This window comes from Condylura cristata, unplaced genomic scaffold (genome assembly GCF_000260355.1).
Source record: "Condylura cristata isolate star-nosed mole 26May11 unplaced genomic scaffold, ConCri1.0 scaffold00011, whole genome shotgun sequence".
NCBI classification, from domain to species: Eukaryota; Metazoa; Chordata; class Mammalia; order Eulipotyphla; family Talpidae; genus Condylura; species Condylura cristata.
In genome coordinates, this window is record NW_004567112.1 from 23,890,991 (window position 1) to 23,914,466 (window position 23,476).

Below are 23,476 nucleotides of genomic sequence, written 5' to 3' on the forward strand. Positions count from 1 at the left end.
CCAGCTATGCCCACAGTCTCAAATTAAGAGACAGCCTTTATGGATCTATGAACTAGGCGGTTTTTACAAATCACATTTTTAAAGTAAGTTTGGCACATTTTAGCACTTAAAGCTTATTTTAAAGGTCCTATAAAAAATGTTGGAAAACAAGGCTGTTACATGAAATATTTAGGTTACTGCCTCCTCTCCATAGTCAGTTGCTATGAAATATTTGGATTTGAATATGACATAAATGAGAGGTTCACATGCCCTTGATGTTGGTCTGATTGCATAAAAAGGTGGTTATATATCAATGAACAATACTGGAGCAGAATTTCCTGGATAAAATAAGTGTATGCCATACTGCTATTTCTATGTCTATTTTACCATCTAGTTTATCATATCCTACAGATAGGCCCAAACATCTCAAAGTCAGAAGAAGTTGGCAGATTTATTTTCTCTTTCTTAAAGCTGAGCTGGCCACTGCCTGTTTCCCCTCATCTTGGTACTGAGAATGCCAAGAGCCAGTGATGAGAATGGTTGTCTTATGCGTAGGCGAAAGGGAACGTACTTGAGGTTCTAGAATCCTGAAAATGACTGTTGAGCACTTCCTAGAGCTACTCAGTGCTGGAATCTTGGGATGGTCTGGAGGGCAGGCCTGCAGACACCTGGGCCTGCCCTCCTGGCTGTGGGCTGTGGTCATGGCCAGAGTGCAGAGCTGGAGCAGTCTCAGGCAGTTTTTTGGGTTTCTATGGTCCAAATCGGTTTTGGTTTAAATTTTGTTAATTTGCTGTTATTTTCAACTTTACTCTGTTCTGCTGTATCACAATAGCTGGAAGGGAGGCACACAAATTTCTATTTTACACTCTTGAGTTTTCTGAAGCTCACCCAGATTTTGAGACTGTTACCTAGACATCCTATCCTAACTTTACTTAAACCCATCTATTCCCAGCCCATGGTTTGTTCTTCATTATAATCATCTTTCCAGTTTTACTTTCCATTCTTGTCTCTTGAATAAGTACATTTTCTGCAAATAATTAAGTCACTTGTTCTATAATCCATTCTTAATATACAGAAGAATTCATTACTAATTCCACTAGAGAGAAAAATAAAATGGTTTGGTAGTCACCGGTTGGAATTTTCTCCATTTTTAGCTGAAAATGGTTTAGTTTTCACTGGTCAATGACAACATATAATTTTATTGAAATGTGTTAAAATACTGAAAATTAAGAAACTTAAATTTCTCTTTGCTTTCTGAAGTAAAATGGCATTGCATTTACTGTCATAAAATATGGCCTATGACTGCCTCATAGTAAGTGAAAGCACTGAGTATATTGTAGTATCTAGTCTTCAGTCTTAACACATTACAACAGAGGGTACGTTATAAGTATATATTTCAAATATGATAAATTTTAGAAAATGATCAACTGATTTTATATCTTGTTTTCTTTAAGGTAAACTTGGTTTTAGTGTAAATTTGGAAATACAAAAAGCACCAAGTAAAAAAATGGAAAATCATTTAAATCTCACTATCCTATGATAGTAATTTTAGTGTATGTCCTTGTAGTCTTGTTTAAGATTTCTGTCTGGTATGGTTTTTACCATTGAAAATGGTGTTAGCTGTGAGTTTACCATACATGGGCTTTATTATGTTCTATTTCTCTTTATAGTTTTTTGAGGGTCCTCATAAATGGATGTTGGATCTTACCAAATTTTTTCAAGATAAGTATTCATGTGATCATCTGGTTTTTCTCTTTTTGTTGATGTGGCGAAACATGATTGACTTTCAGATGTTGAACCCTCTTCTGTCAAAAATTCCACAAACTTATTTCTGCATTAGTCAATATGGTCCTATGTTAGTTCTTCAAAGCTGCATATAATGCCTTTATAGAAATCTTCACCCAATGGTTGATTTTTCACTCTCCCTGCTACCCCCTCTCCCAACTCCCAGCAGTGAGTGCTAGAAGTGGAACTACTGACTCTAACAGTAGACACAGGCTATTTGATAAGTACTGTCACCCTAAGATTTACAAAAGTTGTTCTATTTTTTAATTTTTTTTTAAAGATTTATTTGTGCATACAGAACTGGGGTACAGGCCAGAGGCTCAGGGGTGGTGAGAGGCGTCACCAGAGACAGAGTGGGGAGCAGAACAGGCAGATCAACGAAGTACACTGCTAAGGGGAGCAGTGGGCGGGTCAGGAGAGGTCTGCCGGGCCATGTGGTCACCCCCGGGGCAGGCGGGAATTGAACTCATGCGCAAGTGGCTTTAGCTTCTTAGTGCAATGCTTTAACCTGCTGGGCCACCAGGCAGGGCCCAGTTGCTCTATTTTTACACTTTGAAAAAAACCGAGTGCTAATTCTTCCATAGCCTCATCAATGCTGAGTACTATCCTTTCCTGCCTCTTAACTTGACAATTCAATAATCATAAAATGGCATTTTATTTCATGACTTCTAAAGAAGTTAATTTTTGTCTTACTAGTTTTGTTTCTTTGTGACTTGCTTAGTCATATTTTTTATTGTTTCATAGGAAACTTGGAAAGTAGAACTTTGTTACAAATTTGATGTATTAAGGACATTAAACCTATCACATACTGCAGTATTTTCTTAGTTATGGGATTTTTGCTATATATATTTTTAGTAAGTCAACTTAGCTTTATATATTCCTCTTATAAGTACAAGAGAAAGGCCATCTCTGCTTAAAGATTAATCAACTATTTTCCTTTTGATCATTGATGATTATCATTTTTAAATTTAACAGTTAAACTGAGTAACATAATTTGAGGTGTGGATTAAATCCCCCATCACCACTGCCAACAGTGCCAGTATAATTCATTGAAAACAAGTCCTCCTATACCACAACCCACCTCCAGCATTACATCTCCAGGTTCAGTGACCACAGTTACCTCTGCCAGCTACTTTGTTTGCCCCAGCATCACTGCTTGCCACCCTCAAGCCAGCTGACAGGAGTGCTCCTTTAGGCCTGTGCACTGTGTGTCCTCAGCCTGGAGTATCCAACCAGCTATCCATGTGACTATTTTTCTCAACTATTTTTTTATTAAAAAACTTTAATCTCAATGAGAAAGTCCTTTTCTAATAATAAAAAAAGTCTTAATTTTTCTTCTACCATTATAGCTTTTACTCATTTATTTTTCAATTGTTACCACCATTAAGAGGGAGAATAGTGTTATTTTCACTTGTGTGTTTCTGGGCCTAAAAATGTGCCCAGTACATGCTCAATAAATGTGAAATGAAATTTTTCCATCTACTAAACTGAAATGCTTTTTTGGTAGATTGATATATGTTAGGGTCTGTTCCTGAGTTACTGTTTTGATCATGTATCTATGTTTAGGCTACTAATCTACTTCAGTTTTGACATATATTTTAATATATGGTTATATACACATCCTCTCATGTCATTATTACTTTAAAAATTGGACTAACTGAAGCACCAACTTATATTTTCTGATGAAATTCAGAATGACTGTTATGAATCTGAAAGTGTGTTTAGAACTATGTTCAACATCATAATTATGGCAATATGTTTAATATATTTATTCTGCATGAAGAATTTGTTATTTATGAGAATGTCTTTGATCTCAGTAAATATTTGCTAAAGCAGTTAGTGGTCAACTATCCTGGTACTTGCAGTTTACTTTTAAAAGGTTCCACAGCAAAACAATAGATATACTTACAAAGACATTAATAAGGGACAGAAAGAGAAGAGAGAAAGATGGGATAGAAAATCTAAAAAGAATTCCTTTTATTATTTAAATTTCTTGGTTGTATGAAAAATTTCAAAATAAATTGGTAGGAAAAATTATTGATGAATTTCATCAAATGCCTTTTCAACATCTACTGACTTCTGACTGTGTATAAAAATGTTTCATAAATATATTTATTTCCCTCTGCCAGTATAAAGCCAATCTAGTTTATGATTAAACTAGTTTTGATTTATTCTTGTAGTATTCTAGCATATTTAGTATATCATCATTTCTATATTTATATTCAAACTTATTAGTATTCTAATTGGAAGTTCTGTCAGTTTTTGTTGTCATGATTAGTACTTTATAAAGTGAGTTTGAAGAATTCCATCTTAACATTTAAACAATTTAGAATGGGAATGGTCTATTCCTTGCATCTTTATGAGAATGTGACCATCAAAAGGATGGTAGCTGTTAGGTGGCTATTGAGGAAGTAATTTTTTAATTTTATTTTAGGTCTTTTATGAATTATGATTGGTTTTCTTCTTGGATAAATTTCAGCCTATTGGTATTTTTCTAGAACATTCCATTTCAGGAAATACTTAGAAAATTTAGTAGTATGAAACTGAGCACATGATATTTTCTCTGAAGTCTGTTAGCCTGACTTTTGTTTAAAGGTGTAAACTTTTAACCTATTGGTTAAAAGTTAAATTTTTTCTTTCTTCAGCATGTCAGAAAATTGGAGTTTTGAAAATCTGGTCAGATTCCAGTTATTTAATACTTTATTATCAGTGTTTAAAAAAATGTGTTTATATCTAAGCAACTAGACATCATTGCCAAGAATAAAAGCAATGTCATGTACATATGAGTTAACTGCTACAGGGAGGGATAGCATTACAATTTATCACCCCCAAATAATCTGTGAAGCTAAAAGTAGCTGAAATATCTATATACTTTGTGTGGTATATATGTATAAGCATTTAACAAAACTTATCATATTAGCTAAATTATTTACCTCCACCCTTCAGTGCATAACTTAAAGGATGATATTCTTTACCTTAAATAATTTTCTCTTGAATAGTGCATATTTTTAAAAAACACATTTTGATGACTGCATGGGGATTTTCATATTACAGACTCTGGAACATTTTACATAAACTGCTAGTTATTTGTATTAACCCTAAAACTACAAAATCAGAGACAAGTTTGTAATGTAATTATAATTCTCCTTTTTTGACTCTAAGGAAATAAGGATAAAGATTAATTTCTAGGGGAAAAGAACAATGAAGATTTTTAAGAAATGTTATGACTAGTCCAAAGACTCAGGTTGATCAAAGACCCTATCTGCATTCAATAATTCTTACATTAAGTTTCTTCAGTTTTTAAAAATTTTTTAAATGTGCTTTTATTATTAGATTAAGCTTTCCTCAGATCCATGGTTCAAGTTTTTCTTTAATGCATTATTAGTTAACTATCATTCCCTTATTAAGAGAGATAACTCAAAGTACTTGAGGATAGTAGGGCCTAGAAAGTTAGTTTACAATTAATTTAGCTGCTGCCATTACTTAGCTTCATCTAAGCAGGCATTTTAATCTTTCATTTTTGGGTGAATGATCCACACACACACATACACACACACAATATGGAATGGAGATCCAATATTGGCAGAGGAATTGAAGGGCTGAAATGGGCAATTAGAAATTCCTGGTTTGTAAAATATCTTAATATTTATCATTTATTTTTAGTTCATAATATAGATTAATTGACAATAATAGGGAACATTGGAGACATAAATTGAATAAGTTTTGTTGTTCAAATAAATACTAATTTTGCTAAGTTACATGTTTTAGGAAGATGAGTCTGGGAATCAACAGGGTCATATGTATAGTCGTGAGTGCCTCTTACCTGATACAAAGGGCCATCCTGAGAGCAGACTTGCGAAGCTGAGCAGTTCAGACACCGAAACTGCGGAGGAGATGAACTCATCAGATAAGAGGCATCCACAACTGGATACATATTTAAAACTGATTATTTAAAATATTTTAACATAAAACATGAGTCAACATGATTAATTTTAAGTAAACTTTGAAAAATATGGTAATTTTTGAAAAAAGATTTTAGTATCTTGGTGACTAGCAAAATTTAGCTTTAAAGAATTTTAGAATCTAAATGAGTTTTGTTAATATTCTGCAGACATTTACCAAAATGGTGGCCTATCTTTTCCATTTCTTTTTTAATGCTAATTCCTGAGGAAACCTTCAAACCTTCAGTCCACCAGGGTCACCCCTTTCTTTCATCTCTTCCTGTGATCAATCACCTACAACTCCTTTTCAACTACTCCTGAAAGTAAAAGTATTTAGGGATGTCAGAGCTCAGAGGGGCACAGAACATGATACAACCTATAAGATTAACTTTCTACTTTAGATCAAATTCTTTATCTCCATATCTATTTTACCAGTACTAACCTGTGAGCTCCTTAAATCTATATTCATATTTGTAGTCTAATAGCTTAGGCCCAGAGCTAGCATATAGCAGCCTCTCAATAAATGTTTTATGAGTAAATAAATGGATGAACATATTTTAAGTCTATTGAGTAGATTCATTTACAAACTTACTAACTCTGAACAGGTTAATTACTCATTGAAAATCATTCCCAAATCTTGTTTTTTCAATACTATGATAAACATTTACTATATATAATTTTAATTGTAGTGGGATTATAAAACAAATGTATATTTTAAAATTATGCATGTCTGAATTTAACATTGCATGACTTAAAAATGGAAAAGGTAAAAATATGTGAGGTATACATTCACCAGGAAAAAAATCTAACATTCCAGAGTAGCTTTTTAAAAGATATAATTTGAAAGAAATGTAAACAATTACTGGAATTTTTTTTTTTTGATTTTCTACTTTCCCAAAAACTCCAATTTTTTTCCTGCAAGTTAGTTCTTGATTTTCTGTGCAGTGTTCATGGACACGCTGTAAGATAGGCCAGCACTGCTATCCTTGACAACACCACCTCCCACCCCGTGAACAGACCCCTAAGCTTGGCCTATCATACTTTGCCTAATTATGTGAATCCCAAATAGCACTTAACTAGAGTAAAGAGGCATTTCACTAAGTGGGTTTTTTCCCCCTATTAATCTAGTTGGTATCAGACAAGGTAGGTATTTGCTTTTCCTAAAACTATTTGGCACTGTAAAAAAGGCAAACATGGTACAGTAATTTTAGGAATATATTGGCAGCGATGAATCCAACCAGGATCATCTGAGAAAAGAGGGGCTGTATTGAGAATGGGTATTCAACCTACCCAAGAAAAGGTGAGCAGGAAGAACATGAGTCCATGATGAAAGCAGAGGCTGAACAGAAAGAGATATTAACAATAAGCTCTCCAGGATGAGAATAAAGTGTAGGAGGAGAGAATTATAAGAAAAGCTAACATACATAAGCTATTAATAAAATAACATTTATTATGTCAGGTATTCTATTAAAGTACTTTGTTATATAATATTATTTCTAAAGTTTTCAAGATAGGTATCATTACTCAAATTTTAAGAATAAAAAACCCAGCAAAACTAGGGAATAGGACACAATTGGGAAGAAATAGCTACAACATGTATAACAGAATATTAATAGCTAAAATACATAAGAGCTCCAAAAAAGTCAATAAAAGTGTTGCTGTAGAAAAAACACAAAAGAAAAATTGTGCAGAATAAACACAAACTTGAAAAATGCAGTGAGAATTTCAGGAAACAGGTACTGCTATACATTATTGGTATCATAAGCAGCTAAGACCTTTATAGAGGGCAATTTGTGTTTACCAAAATGAAAAATGTGCATAGTCTGTTGTAAATTTATTCCTAGGATCTAAGTACTGAAATATAACATTACTTGTAATGTAAAACACTGTGAGAAAACCTGTATGTCCGCTAACGGAATACACTAAATTATACTACAGCCACACAAACTATCAATGTATTAACAAAAGAAAAAAAAACTTGTACAAAACTGTAATTCCATGTTTCAAAAAAATAATGGTATGGGTTTATAAACCAGGTCCATGTATTAGACTGGTGATTAGTCATGATTACTAAGTTCCTTCCAAACTGGGATCTAATTTTATAATTTCCATACCCTCAACTGATTTCTGTGAAAGCCACAAGGCAAGTCAATGACTATAGAACATATCACCCAAAATCCTATTATTCAATATCCAACAATCAGATGCCTTGGTACCTCCTGGTAGCCAGTTAGAGGAAACTGGACCCCACCTCAGAATACAGAGGCCACAATTTGCGTTTTACCAAGATCTCCATGTGATCTGTATTTACATTCAGCTTAAGGTTGGTTTTTTAAAAAGTACATTTTCTCCCATTAGTAACCACAAGTTAAACACCAACCTCAAAATAATAATCATGTTGGTATAATCTTGAGGCAGTAAAATTTTCATGAACTTAAAAATTCTTGAGTTAAGCTAAGATTCATCAGATATTTAATACTAAAGACAGAACTTTCCCAAAGTGCATCCCACAGAAGACAGGGAGTGCCTGACATAGAAATGCCCCAGGATAGGCGAAGGAGCGGCACAGATTCTGTGTGGTGAGGGGCATGTATGGCCTTGTTCTTGAGAAATGGAGGCAAATCTGATTTCCCCAAGATTCTTCCTAAAAGTGTAAAAACAGTACAAGGTCAAGAGCTGACGTAAACACAGAGAAGCCCAATTTGCAGCAGGCCTAGGGAACAGAGGTGGCATCCAGTAGGAAGAAAGCCACAGACCACTCAGCACAGAAGGGAAGAGTAGAGCAGAGGCGAAGATAGCTCACACCAACCAAGTAAGATGAAAAACTGCAAAGGTGCCAAATCTAGAAATTTAACCCATTGCTGATAACAATCCCACCCTCAAGCTCATCTGAAAATGATACTAGTAAACAATTTAAAAAATAGAAGGTTTTGCCTTAACACTATAAACTGACCTAGTTATTGTATTTGCCTTATAAGACATGTTAGCTTAGATTTTATTTAAATGTATCCCAAATAAAATGGACAACTGAGGGATTTTAGTTATGGTATAGGTGATCAGTGCTTATAAAAGCTATGTAATATGTGGTGCTGATATAAGAATAAAACTCAAGGAAAAAATGTTTAGGGCTAGCAGAAAAATATTAAAATGTTATTTTAGCCTTCTTGTAGGGGTGTGTGTAAAATCCCAGGTAATTAAAATATTTAATATACAGAAGTACTAGAAATAAGTGAAAGGACTACAAGGCATTCATCTGTTCAGAAATAAGCTCCAAGGCAGAGGCAGTTAACAATACCTGTATGTAAGTTTTCAGACATCCTAGCATCTTATTGGCAATGTAAGGCAGAGCCGGGAAGGGATGTGACTGTAACAAATATGCTAGTAGGGGCTTAGTCAAGAAATGATTGCTAACTTATTCATTTACTCCAACTGTCAAATAGTAACTGGTCAGTTACTATTATAATTCATAATTAATTGGAATAGGAGCAAAATTTAAAACCTGTTTAACAGAAAAATAGTAACCTAGGATTCTTTTTCATTCACTTTACTCTTCAAATACTTACCAAATATCTGTACTAGGCACCACTTGCTAGAAATTTGGGGAAACAAAATTTTAGTAAGAGGCTTAGTATGCCAGATACAAAAAATATTATAGAAAACAGGCTTGAAAAGGGATGTCAGATTAGAAGAGGGGATTGTAAAATTAAGTCAGAGGCCTTGCTGATGTAACACAAAAGCAGAATTCTTGGAAGGAAAGTGGTGAGTCCTTTGAGAAGCAGAGCAAGCCTGCTGTACCTGAGAGGCCAGTGAGCCAGAGAATACAGAACAGTGATGTCTGAAGAAAATGATGTGGGGCTGTGCCTATCCTTCCTATCGGTCCCTGGAAGGATTCAGGTTTTTACTAAATGACATCAGATGGTTGTGGAGATTTTGGATCAGAGGAGTGATATGTTCTAACTTGTTTAAAGAGAATCAGCCTGGCTGCTGTGCTGGTCAAGATAGAAGAAGGAGGGCAGGCAGTGGCAAAGTAGAAGTATGGTGCTCAGAGGAGATGTTCACAGAAATTCTGGGTGATGGTTAATGGTGAGATGGACAGAGTAGTAGAACTTCAGGTGGTTAAGATATAACTGAGTTCAGATTTTGAGGGTAAAGGTCACAATTCGCTAACAATGGATGAAGAAAAAACTAACCAGTACTGACTTCAGAAACTGGAGCAAGTGAAATCTACTAATTTCATAATTATTGTGGTTGTGACGGCTGAGGGAGAAATAGGTTCCCAAGAAAACAAAACTCAGGCTTGCCATGCCTAAAAAATGACTTGTTTAGTTTTTAACTAAATGAAAAATTATAATGTTCTGAGCCATTTTTTTGAACTAACTTATATTGAAACATGTATTAAACAGCCAAGGAATATGAAGCTGTAATCAGAAACATAGTCATAGTGAAGATGGATTTTATATATTGATATTCTATTAATCATTTATGTGGCAGTTTTCATGCTTTGAGATTAAATAACTGGCAGTATGGGCAGCCTTGGAAAGAGCACTTGTGAAGGATAAGTGAGTGCTAGCAAGGCCCTATCCACCTAGGCACTCTTACCTGCAGGCAAATCTACTCATAATAGTGATTACAAGTGCTAATGCACACTGAAATAACTGTTCAAGGAAGCTAATGTTACAGTCAATACAGTATTAACATTAGGTGTAATATTAGCACTGGGTAAGACAAGTGACCACCTGTATCTGAAACATTTTGGTTCTCAGTATTAAATGAGGGTGATATATGTAGAACCCTCAAAAAAAAAAAAAAACTATACAGTGTAATAGAAATGCAAATAATTTACCAAAGACAACTGGACTTAACATATATTAGATACATATTTTATGTATTTACATTTTAAAATAACCCCAGTGAGGTTTAATGAGTTAAGGGCACACAACTGGTTTGTGACTAGTACAAAAACATCTTTATTCCTCACAAGGAAGGCTTTTTAACCCAGAGGAACTCAAATAGGAAAAAACTGATTTATTAAGTTAGGTTCTTCAGTTATTATCATAGCCAGACAGTGCTTCTGAAAAACAGCCAAATAACCTACCCAAGGAATGGCACAAAAATTTTTTTTAGATTTGCTTTATCGTAATTCCACCATTTTACATTCAGTATGCTTTTGCCCCTCAGTATACATTCTGTAATACTTATCCTCATAAGTTGTGTTTTTTAAACAACCTGTTTTCATAAGAAAATGTAATAAAATCTAACATGTGAGTTGAAAAGTGACACTATTAATGTCTGAAAGGGATATTGGAGGTCATTTTTTTGCAACCTTCTAGTCAGCCTTGATGGTCATTTTACTCATGGGATCAGTGTCTAATTTCTCTTAGCACTGCTACTATTCCCTAGCCCTTCCCATTTCTCTAATATCATGTTACTTTTAATTCTGATTCTATTTCTGTTTGGCTCTACTCAAAGACATAGTTCAAAATATAAAATTCTCCTTTTGGGTTTTAGGACTTAACTTTTTCTCTATTTAATCATTTCTCCCACATGCTTATGGGCAAAGACATAATAATTATGGCAGCAGAAACTATTGCAAACTTACCCTTCAATTCAACTTTATACTTTCAATGTAAATGAGGTACCTGAAAAAAAGATCTAGATTCCATACGATCACATCAAAAATGTGTATTTAACCATTTAGTGTACTACTAAAAGCAGAACTTAAGCTTCTCCTCCCCAACTCCATAGTTTCAATAATTTTTATTGGGGTTTAAAAAATGTTATTAGCTATCTTCTCTGTCTTTGAGATCAGTAGAGTTTGAAATATTAGATAGGTATCCAGCTCACCACATTTAACAGACCTGTATATTAGGACCAACTGTCAGTAGTGTGAGAAACAGTATGAGGAACCAGTTGTCTTCCCCAAACTAGTTTCTTTTGTTGTTTCTATGTTATATTGTTAAATTCAAATAACAATGACATATAACTAAATATACACAAGTAAATATAGAAACAATTTACATTTTCGCCTCTCAGTCGCCATCTCGTCATGTAGATGAATTCCATAGTATGATCCTTTCCCATAATTTCACCATTGCACAGCACATCCAACTTAAAAAAGAATAGTTATAGATCTGTTACCATAAGTGTTTACATATCTTCTTCAAACTGTAAGATTCAAGTAATTGTAACAAAATAGAAGTATTACCCAATAATCTGACATCTTTTTATTAAAAACAGTGGCCCATCTCATGGGTATCAATAATCAGAAGGAAGAACGGTTTATCTGTCCCACATACCTGTATCTCAAGTTCACACACAAAATTCTGAAATATAAACTTTCTTAGTCCATGTTTCTGTGTAACTTTTAAGGTTTTAGTATACTTGTAACATGGCCTCCTGCTGAATGGAAGAAACTATAGAAACTATAGAAACCCCACAAATTCATCAAAGTGCCTTAAGAATCCTTTTATTTTTCTAAGATTTGGAGGTTGAGAAAGACTGGTATTAGATCTTACTTGAATGGTCAGGAGAATTTACCACTGAAGCAATCTGGTGTTAGGTTATTTTTTTTTTAATATCTTTCCAAGATTTAAAGGAGTTATTTTCCTTCCATTAGTTTGTATTTGATAGGGTAAATTAATGTGGATACAAGACTTACAGGGTATTTTTTTGACAATTGCCAGTAACTACCAATAGCTAAGTTTACAGAACAGTTAGGAACATACTGGAACTTCTTTGCTTGATGGATAATGGTTATAGTACAGACCTTTTTTAAACCTTGCACGAGACATCAAGAAAGGGTTGTATTTACCAAAGCTTCATTTTGGCCTAAGTTTCAGTAACCAAATAGCTCTCCCCTGCCCCTATCCAGATCTATAAGAAGACCACAGAAAGTACAGCTATGGCTTATTAATTTAACAAGACATAAATAAATGTTTGACATTTCTATAAATAAATATTCATACTAATATTTTGGTTTTCTAGCTACTAAAAGTGAGCTTACTGAAATGTGTAGAAGGGAGAAGATTAGTAATGTTATAGAAGCTTTAGCTGTCAGGTATTTCATGAAGGTATTTATATTCCCTTATAAACTGGGTAGCAAAATAGGGGGATACAGTACATAATCCTAAAAATTGTATGAAAAGTCCTTTACATTTAGATAAGAGAGACATGAGTGGGCTAGTCTCTTCCCATTCTGTATTTTTTTCTATAGAGATGTGACTACAGTATAGACTTTATGAGAGTAATGGGTTTCTCAGCTATAACAATTTCCTAAAATCTAGAAAATAACAAGTACACTTAAGATATTAAAGTGCAAGACGGAATCATTAAAACTTCACTTTGTTTGCAATGCCATTTCTATAATTTATCTTTTACCAACTACCAACCAATTTAATGTTAATACCTGTAGGATCAAACCATAATAAGAATTTTTAACTCATAGATCGGTTATCTAAGAAACTAAGCTCAGGATCAGATTTCTTCAACACAAATTTAACAACTATTAAGGAGTATGTTTAAATTCTACTTTATTTTTGCTATGAGTGATTAAAATAAGCTTAAACTATGTTGCCTTTACACCTTTGTATATAGGAAACTAGTCTTGTTTCTTTTATTTATTCATACAGAACTGGGGTACAGGCCAGAGACAGAGGGTGAGAGGATTCACCAGAGACAGAATGGGGAGCAGAACAGGCAGATGGACAAAGTACACTGCTGAGGGGAGCAGCGGGCGGGTCAGGAGAGGTCTGCCTCGCCATGTGGAGCTCCTCTGGGGCAGGCGGGAATCGAACTCATGCGGAAGTGGCTTAAGCTTCTTAGTGCTGTGTTTTAACCCGCTGCGCCACCAGGGAGGGCCTTGTTTCTTGTTTTCAACACTACTTTCAGACCCCAAAGGCGAGGAAGTATATACAAGTTATAAGATTGAGATCTGGGGAGGTGAGAGCAGCAGCCATTTTTCTCACTGTGTTATGTCCCACTGGTAGGATCATAAACATCTGTAAACACTGAGCACATTAGAAGCTGTGCTCTGATCAACATAGGGTAATTTATAGCTCCTGTTAAATAGGTAGATTGATATATATAGATGCAGTATCAATTTTACATGTGATGGAACTAAAGGAAGATTACTTGCTTAGTCCCTTCTGGTGAAAGACAGTATTTTACATTATGACAATCTATAAAGAATTGTTAAAGTACATATTAAAGGCTTCAGATAAAAACAGCAAATCATAAAGCATTGTGACATTATGGAAATACTGAATGGTTCTTAAGCACATCCTCTATAAAATAATCTTTTCACGAGACTATTTAAATCACAAAATACAGATTCTATCAATATACTATATAATAAGCTATGTAGTTACTAAGGTAATTAGAGTATTACATTTTAAAGATTAAAATTTTAAGATGAAAATAACCAATGATTCCACAACAATTGAATGTACTGTTCTGATTTTACTTCAGATCAGAATGATCAAAATATTAACTTACCTCATAAGAACTTGGAAGTTTTAGCTTTAAACTTAGAAATTTTTTAATAGTTCCCACAGTCACACGTGTAGAACATCGAATGAATTTCTTCATTAAACCCTAAAGGAAATAAAAATTGTTTATTATAACATTGTATATCTTGCTCTTTTAAAAGGAATTCACAGATGTAATTTCCACTATTGTGTTGAGTATTTTCAAAACACACTCTGAAAATGTTTCAATTTATAAGCTCAATAGTACTTTATATTAATCTGACTTCTGAAAACATCAGGAACATTTAAAGAAGTTTCTAACTTCTAAGTATTTTTTAAAAGTCAACAGAGGCCAGGTAGGCCATGAGATCCCCAGCAACTAAGTCACATAGCAGGGACTTTTGTCGGGGAAAAACACCTAAGCTAGTGTCTGAAGGGCTGTGGCCATCCTGAATAGAGAAAACAATGTACTGTGCTTTAATTAGCAATACTATTCACAGTTGAACATAAATAAGAGCCAATACAGAATGGACATTCAAACTGAAGAAAAGGCAAACATGAACCAATTTGTGAAACCTACCCCAAGTGTTAAAAAGCAATCAATACTAAAAGAAAACCAAAAAACAGTGGTTGAATTTTTTAAAGATACAAAACACTACTTCTATCTGTAAGGGATTAGGCAAACAATTTGAAAATGTTCTTAAAATCATAAGTCAAAAATAGAACTTTCTAGTCATGTATTTCTTTGAAAATTCATTCCTAGCACAAACCAACATACACAAATCTACAACAATAGCTGGCCATACTTCAGATGGTAAGTATCCATTAAAAGATAACGAAATTTAAAAGTTCCATCTTACGTAAACAGTACCCTACCCAATTCAAATGGGAAGAATGATGTTCTAGACAATGGTATTGATGTGCACAGCATGAAAACAGAAGTAAAAATATACCTGTTGGTTGGTTTTCTGTTATCTGTTCATCTCAACTATACCATTTTCCACCCCAAGCTACTTATACAAAGTTGTTAATACTTCATAGGTTAAGACCCTCTTAAGTCTTTTCTCATGTGCAAAAAATTTTGTTTGGAGGAATCTGCAAAAATGACCATGTTATCACTAGTCATAATCTTTCAGAAACTTAATAATTATAGAGATGTCCGAAGAGTTAAGAGATTTTAAAAACCAGGCAAGCCTGTTTCTGGAATTTATGATTTCATAATATTTGATGTTACTCTAATAATATTCTAGTATAATTTATTGGTAAACCTTGGAGTTTCTTGAGAAGCGCTGTACAAGCCCTGAGATTAACATTTCAGTTGTACCCATACATTTGAAGAATTATGTAAGAGTAATTCTATAAGAGAAATGTTAACATTCTTTGAACACTAAAGTTATATATATGTTTTGTGTTCAAAGAATGTTACATTTCTCTTTCACAGAAGAGCTGCTTGCTTTCTAACCTGTTCCTCCCAAGGCAAGCCAGAAACAGTCTTTTTTGGATGTTTGTCCCTCTTTTTTGCCAACCTAGTAAAGTCCTTCTCTGAACTTCATAGTACCTGCTTAATTAGGGCTTAGTTTATTATCTTCCTGCTTCTAAGGTGGTTAACCTTTATCATTGTTTTAGAAGAGCTTAAAGGCTAGATCTGTAATCAAATAGTATCCCATATGCAAGTTAGATGGATGCAACTCAACAAATTCTATTCTTACACACTGTATATGTCATAGCCTTAATCAGTATTTCATTCCAGTTTACTGCTGAGTAATATTCTAACAGGAAGATACATTTTGTTTACCCATTTACCAACTGATGGACATGTTGGTTGTTTTACTTTTTGCCTGTTAGGAATAATACTGTATGAACCCTATAGGCTATGATTAAACTGAGAACCATTAACTTTCTATCTTCAGGAGGGAATATGCCTTCATTCTCAATTCCTGCTATACTGTCTCAAAGTCAAAGGTCCGAGCTTAGAACCTACTCATCTTTGCTGAGCTTTTCAAAGCCCCTAAAACTTGGGTCAGTAGACATCTCATTCTGCATATTTTCCTTTATCTGTAATTGGTTTTGACAAGCATTTCTCAATCCTCCCTCTGACCTGCAGAGGTCTTTTTCCCCCCACTGGGCAACCTCCAAGTCATGTTAAATACAGAGAGCCTTTTAAGTAGGGTATTGCAGGAGATACTAGAGATGTAAAATAAGGACAATTATTTGGCAGTCAGGCTTTGAAAGAATTCCATACTCTGGTGATCACAAAGCTTCAGTGGGAAAGTAGGCTATTATTTTTCAAGGCTACCCCAGAGGACTAAGTCAAGTTAAAATGCCACAAACTTGGGCCCTTCCTGGTGGCGCAGCAGGTTAAAGCACAGCACTAAGAAGCTAAAGCCACTTCTGCATGAGTTCGATTCCTGCCTGCTCCGGAAGTGACCATGTCATGGCAGACCTCTCCTACCCTACCCTCTGCTCTCCTCCCCACTCTGTCTCTGATGAATCCTATTACTGCCCTGCACCCCAGTTCTGTATGTATAAATCTTAAAAATGAGTTTGTGGCTTTTTTTTTTATCACCAAGAGTAGGCCAAAAGCCTTGTTATCAGATTTCTGTAAAATTTTATTCTGAAAATGTTTTCTCTGCTTTCATAGTGAATTTAGAGGTTCCTACTGTACGGTTTTCACTGACTTTCTGTTCTTGACATTGACTTTTGAATTACAAAGGTAGTAGTTTTCACTATATAAACTATACATCCAACACCACATTTGAGAATTCCATACTACTGTAGAGGAATAAGATGGTTGGAGGACTACAAAGCAGCATAGACAGATTCTCTACCTTTAAATGGGCTATAATCTAGCTTTAATAACACAAACACCAAAATAAGATAAAAGACAATGGCAATATTTGGTAGCTCTAGGAACACAGTAAATGCTGATTTAGAAGATAATAAACTAAGCCCTAATTAAGCAGGTACTATGAAATTCAGAGCACTTTACTAGGGTGGCAAAAAGAGGGTCAAACATCCAAAAAAGACTTCTGTTTCAGAGGGTATTAAATACTAACACAAGCCTTTTTTATGTACTAGATCCAAACCCTTTGTTAGTTATTGAATGCTAACATATGCCAACTCACATTAAAGCAATAATCATTTGTCCTCAGAGGAGGAGGGTTCACTGAGTAAATTGGAAAACAGCTTACCAAGACAGGGGCATTAATAAAAGGCCTCAGATGCTAACATAAGAAATTGTGACTTGACATTTATTGGGCCAGAAGTTGGCTATGACCATCAAGACACGTCGCCACCTATTCTTACAAGCAAACTTTTATTGGAATACAACACTGCCTGTTATTTTCTATGACTGTTTTAGTGCCACAATGCAAAAGTAGTTGTAACAGAGACCATATGGACCATAGAGCCTATAGTATTCACTATTATACCCTGGTATATTTTTCAGGTTATGGATCTCAGTCCTGGACAATTAAAGGTTACAGAAAATATTCAAGATAGGGCTTTCAAAAATGTATGAGGTAAGTAGCACTAGACTGAGGGAAATAATGGAGTGAAGCATAATGAATTTTTCTTTAAATCTGTTAGTTTCAGGTGTTAGTGAAACTCTTATCTGGGATACTCAAAAGGCAGAAACATACCAGTTCAACTTCGGCAAGATGACAAAGTTGAAAAGGGAATTGAAATGTTCTTTGCATAGGTGAACCCACAAAAAGTAGAAGCGACTTCTTAGGATGAGTCCAGAGAAAGAATAATTGAGTGGAGAACAGGTGTTAGGATATACTCACAAATATCAAGTAGAAGACAGGAAGAAGTAGAGACAGTAGGAATGGCCAGAGAGAGAGGTGAGAATCAGGGTAGCATAGCAGAAGTCATAGAAGCTATGAAAGTTGTTTTAAGAATGATGGCACAAGGATGAAGGAAGTCTACAAAGAAAAGAGTGAGTGGGTAAAGATCAACTGGAATAGCAAAATAACAAAGATGTCAAAAAGGAGTACTAAGGATAGAAGTTAATTTTCAGATGAATTTCTAAAATTCAGTGACTTATAACTTCCTTAATAGAAATACTGCAGAATAGCCATAACCTTTATTTATGAAAAGTTATTAAGCCTTTTCGTTGACTTAACTTTCATTACAAGATAACAATTCATCAATTTCAGTGCTAAAGTAAGACCACAATCTCTGAAGAACCCCTACCAAAAGAGGGCTAGCAATGAGAGAGAAATGCCAGTGACTACAAACTCTGATGAAGACTAAAAAAGGACAGTTTCTGTGTATATATACCAGAACATAAAAAACTACAGAGACGTCTGGAAGGATTAATGTGTTCAGATGCTACTTCTAAAGATTGTTCCATTTTATTACATGGTTTGCCCAACCCCTTTTAAATCAATTAACCTATTATAGTACAATTGATTGTATAAACCAGATCTAACCAAAGCTCTTTGAATAATGGTTTTTTCCTTATTGTCTTTATTGCGTAGCATCTATATAGTGAAACAGTATTCACTGAATCAGTATGCTCATATTCCAGCAATCAGTAAATGTTAGGAAAAATGTAATGTCAAAGTGAAGAAAATAGACTGAAATATGATCTCAACATCTGACATTAGCTAGGACAAACATAAGTACTGAACATTTATAATGAAAATGAAAATTGCTTCCAATAAAAATGTAAAAAATAAACAATGGATGTAAGTATTATAGAGATCCTTTAGATAAAGGCCTAATTAATAGACGGATATAGAGGGAAACAGGATTCGAAAATGGAGATCCTAAAGGTAGTCCAAAGGTAATTATGACATCCAATTTTACTATAAAACTAACTATATACAATATTCATAAAATGTATTACCCATGAGATGGTTTTCTTTCTGAGTTGTGAGTGAAAGTAAAGGAGAAAGTTAGACGAGCATGAATAAAAGGATTACAGCCAATGCCTGACATGAAGTTAATGGAGCTGGCTGCCACACATAAATCGGATAAGCAATGTTTATGAACTCCCAACAAAGGTATAAAAGGAGGCAAAAAGAGAATATAAGTGTGATTCTCTGCATAAGCCACTAGGTGGTAGCATTGGCCCAGAACAGTTCAGTTGTAGGTGTTGAAAACTAGGTGTCTGTGGCAAGCAATTGCTTGGCCTTTGGGGACTAACAGAATGGCATTGTACTTGAAAACTTTCAAAGCAAGTATTTTGAGCCATTAGGAAACCTCATCAAAAAAACAGGTTTACTGTAAAATAGAAAATGCAACTGTGTTTTTCCACTCACCTTTACTACATTGTCCCCCGATTGTCCGTTATTTCGTAAACAATCTAGACAAATAGCAATTTGTGGGTCACTTCTGTGATAATCTTTATCATCTTGATTTTCATTACCTTCTTCATCCACTTTAGGTTTGTCAACTTTTGAAGTATCATCTGTATAAACAAAACTATGATAACTATGTTGACTTCAAAGTTAATTGACAATACAGTAATTATCAAAAGCCAACAAGTATTTAACAGAGATAAAACAGCTTAAAATTTTAGTACCTTCAAAATGTTCTAACCAGCTCAACACTGGATTTCTAAAAAACATCAGTGACTTAGTAACACAAAAAGAATTACTTTGTAAGTGGTCCAGTCACTAACTGCAGACAAGATATAAAATTATATATATATTCAAATTAAAAACCAAGTCCTCACTTAAACTACAAAGTATTCTAAGTTCTCAAAATTTAAATGTTACTAGACATTTATATAATCAGCTTGTGATTTAAATGAGTAGAATGTGTTAGCTTTTTAGCACATATGTAGCTGTTACAATTTAAATTCCATCAAATAAACCTGAATTGCATACTTTATTTTATTGAGTTTTCATGCCTCTATGCTAGATATTCATTGTACTAGGCCTAAGAGAATAATACTGAAAAGTGTCGTCACCCTAGAAACTACAGTGACCATTCTCACAGTGGTGAGAATACAGGAGGAGGTAGACAAGAAGACAGTGGAGAATTGTGTTAAGGGACTGATATAAGAGGTAAAATGAATTATGTGGGGGACATATAAGAGCGGCAATAAATTGAGACTGTGGGGTGAAGCAGAGATTCAGAGAAGACTTCCAGATAAAATATGTCAAAGGTGATACTTGAAAGTTATCCAACGAAGCATTAATGTAAAAAAGCCCAGGAAAAATTGTAATTAGCTCTGCATCAGTGACTACTAAAAGCATTACAGTTCTATCACAAAAGGGTAGGTAGGGTCTCTCTCTCTCCTGCATTCTTCCCATATGTGTATGGAACACACTTAGAGGTGGTTTTTATGAACCATATTCTCAACACAAAGGAAAATTCAAATTCTCCACCCAAACTACAGATCAAATATTATTAAATACTTTGAAAGGGGCGGAAAAATGGGAAAAAGAAATACAAAGTAGGCTGCAGTTTTTCACAACCTGTAAGCTAGAGAATAATATACCTTATGATACTCCCTGGATTCCTGTTCCCTTGAATAGAAGCCAAAACTAGAGATGCTTAGCAATCTTGTCTGTGCGTTACAGCACTAGTCTAAGCTGAAATTTACCCTTCTGTAAAAAAGCAGCCGTTAGTATTTAAGTTAAAAAAAATTTTTTTGGGGGGGAGCAGGCTAGCTTCTTTGTCCATTTTATTATTTCAGATTAAAAATAAAATAATTCCTTGCTACTCCATTCCAATAGTTCAAAATTATTCTCAAACCACCCTGCCAGAAAAAGCCAGCCCTTATAGTTAAGTTGAACTAATAAAACTATGAACCCCATTTTACAGATTTAAAAGAATTTTCTCAACCATCTTAATGATGCATAATTAGCAATGCAATTATCTTAGGGGTAAACCAGAGGTGGAAGACTGAGCTAACAAGAGCCTATTAAAAAATCCTTGAAAGATATCATTGGTATTTATGTCATATTCAAATAAATCTTAACAGAAGGATATGACTTTCTTACAACTTCAGGTCTATTGTACTTTTTTTTTCCTGATGTATGACTGATAAAACTAAAAGCCTTTTCTCTGTCTAGTAATGCTTGCCACTTTGCTGAAATGATTAAAAATTGATTTCTGAGTGTTCAGCAACCCAGAAGACAATGATGAACACTTAGCATAGCTAAGGGAGAAAGTTCCATGAGCAACTAGGAATAGGTTTCAAAATCCATGGTATATATCATCTGAACTACATCTATGAAAACTTCACTCCAGATTATCAGTGCAAAATAAGGTCCCCTCCTGGCTCTCAGTCAAATCTCATTTCTTTGTTATTTAAATAAACACATAAAATAGAAAAACCTCTCATTGTTTAGTTAAAAGCTGGCTATTTCTTCAGTTTTAGTTTTCCAATAAACACTGCTATAATTGGTTGTCATGTTTTATCTCTTCTCTTTCAAAAGTCAGATTTCTTCTATTTTCAATTACCCTCAACTGGAGTGACTGCAGATTTACACACTTATATAAAATATCCTATTCGCTATAAAAGTTTCATAAATAAAGCTTGGCTCATAATATAAAAAAGGGAGTACATGAATTCTGTCCAAGAGAAATATGATCTTTGATTCACAAAAAGCTGACCAATGTGAGATGTTAACAGTTACAGATGAGAAGTTACCTTGTCCATTTTCTTGAGGCTTATTTTTCTTCCAAAATTCAGATTCACGCTCAAGTTCTTCTAATTTTAAAAGAAAAAAGGTATGAAATAGTGAAGCAATCATGAAATCTTCAATAGAAATTTCTAAGAGACCACAGGGCAACTTACGTTCTCGTAGTCCAGGGACCAGCTTAAATATAATTTCTTCTAATGTATTGTCCAACCTTTGAAAAGGGGTTAAAAAAAAAAAACAAAACATACTAACAATGAAGACATCAAAAACCAATATACTGTTGAGGTCTGTATCATTTTTATGCATGCATTATAAAACTTAGAACATATACATACACTACCAAATTCTGTTGCACATGGCACGTACCTAATTTTAAGCTTGCCACAGTGATTACAAAATGGTCCCAGTGTCCAGTCCTCTCTGTATGTATACTCTCTGAACATAAACTTTCAAATTCCTCTACCAACTAAGATATAGACTCTATTCCCACCCTGAGAATATATAGGCTGGCCTTGAAATATGCTTAGGCCATTAGGAATGGCACAAGTGACATTGCCTAGTTCACAGCCCAAGTTCTTAGAGGCAATACATGCTTTTGTGCTCTGGTTCTTTCTCAGAATCCTGCCACCATGAGTAGAGGTCTGGAGGATGAGATGTCCTGCTGAAATCATCTTACACTAGTTCACTGACAATCCATCCCTCAGCATCTAATGGGACCCAGCCAAGATCAGCAGGATAGCTAGCTATTTGGAGTCTAGTGACCCTACCCAGGACCAAACCCATCCAGATTTGTGAACCATACAGAATAATGAAAGACAGATGCTTATCAATTTAACATCTGGGAGTTTGCTATGTTAGCAATAGCTGATATATGTACTCTCAATTTCTACCACACTCTTTCCTGTATAGGAAATAGCCTCCATTCCTCTCTTCTGAGAAATATAGTACATTCAGTCATTTTACCTTCCTAGAACAGAAATAACTCAAAGTTTCTGCGAAAAATACGGCAGATACTAAGGGAAGGGGGAATGGGGTGGAAAAATGGATACAGTGGTCAATATGATCGGTAAAAATACACCCATACTGGGTGATGAAGCAATACTCCCGAAATAATAGTTTGTAAATGAATGGAGAACCAATAAAATTCAATAAAAAAAAAAACAATGTATATATCTTGGTGATTTTTCTGTTAATTTAAGAGTGAAACTCTTCATGGCTTTCATTCAATTAGTTTAGAGGGAAAAAATCCAAATCTAAATTTATTGTCTTCCAACTTGAAAGTATGCATTATTTCTGTCATATAGTGTGGATTTTGCATTTTTACACTACTCCCAAGATCATTCACAATCCAAGTGAAGAGATTTAAAAAAAAAAATTAACTTAAAAAAATTTCAAGTGGTTTCAAAGTCATTTTTCTCCTATATTGCTCTGCCTAAATATTGAATGGCTTAAAACTTCCTTCTTATCAATTTCCTACTTCTTGGATTTTTCTTTTTGTGACTTTGAAATTAACATGTAAGCACATGATTTATCCAACACACACTCTTTCTCTGCTGAGCTCAAGTTCCAACATAAGGATCTCCTTTTGTACTAGTCAAGACCGGCTCATCTATAAGCTTCAACAAAAGAATACTTCTCGTCATTTTATATAAAAAAATTTAGATTTAGAAATGTTCTCTCTCTCAAGTAGTACATTTTC

General features: G+C 34.4%; 1 protein-coding gene across 3 annotated transcripts in view; it reads right to left on the bottom strand.

Moving 5' to 3' along the window:
* Positions 1–23,476, bottom strand: part of PCGF5 (polycomb group ring finger 5) — a 53,293-nt gene that overhangs the window by 4,374 nt on the left and 25,443 nt on the right. The window contains exons 4-10 of one of the 3 annotated variants that reach the window (XM_012723945.1): positions 21,933–21,988; positions 21,786–21,845; positions 19,441–19,589; positions 14,199–14,297; positions 11,724–11,813; positions 6,996–7,044; positions 5,588–5,647 (exon numbers count right to left, since the gene is read on the bottom strand). In XM_012723945.1, coding sequence (XP_012579399.1) covers positions 5,588–5,647; positions 6,996–7,044; positions 11,724–11,813; positions 14,199–14,297; positions 19,441–19,589; positions 21,786–21,845; positions 21,933–21,988 — 563 coding nt within the window. The remainder of the gene's footprint in view (positions 1–5,587; positions 5,648–6,995; positions 7,045–11,723; positions 11,814–14,198; positions 14,298–19,440; positions 19,590–21,785; positions 21,846–21,932; positions 21,989–23,476) is intronic. The other 2 variants (XM_004680633.2, XM_012723946.1) reach the window with 2 other exon arrangements.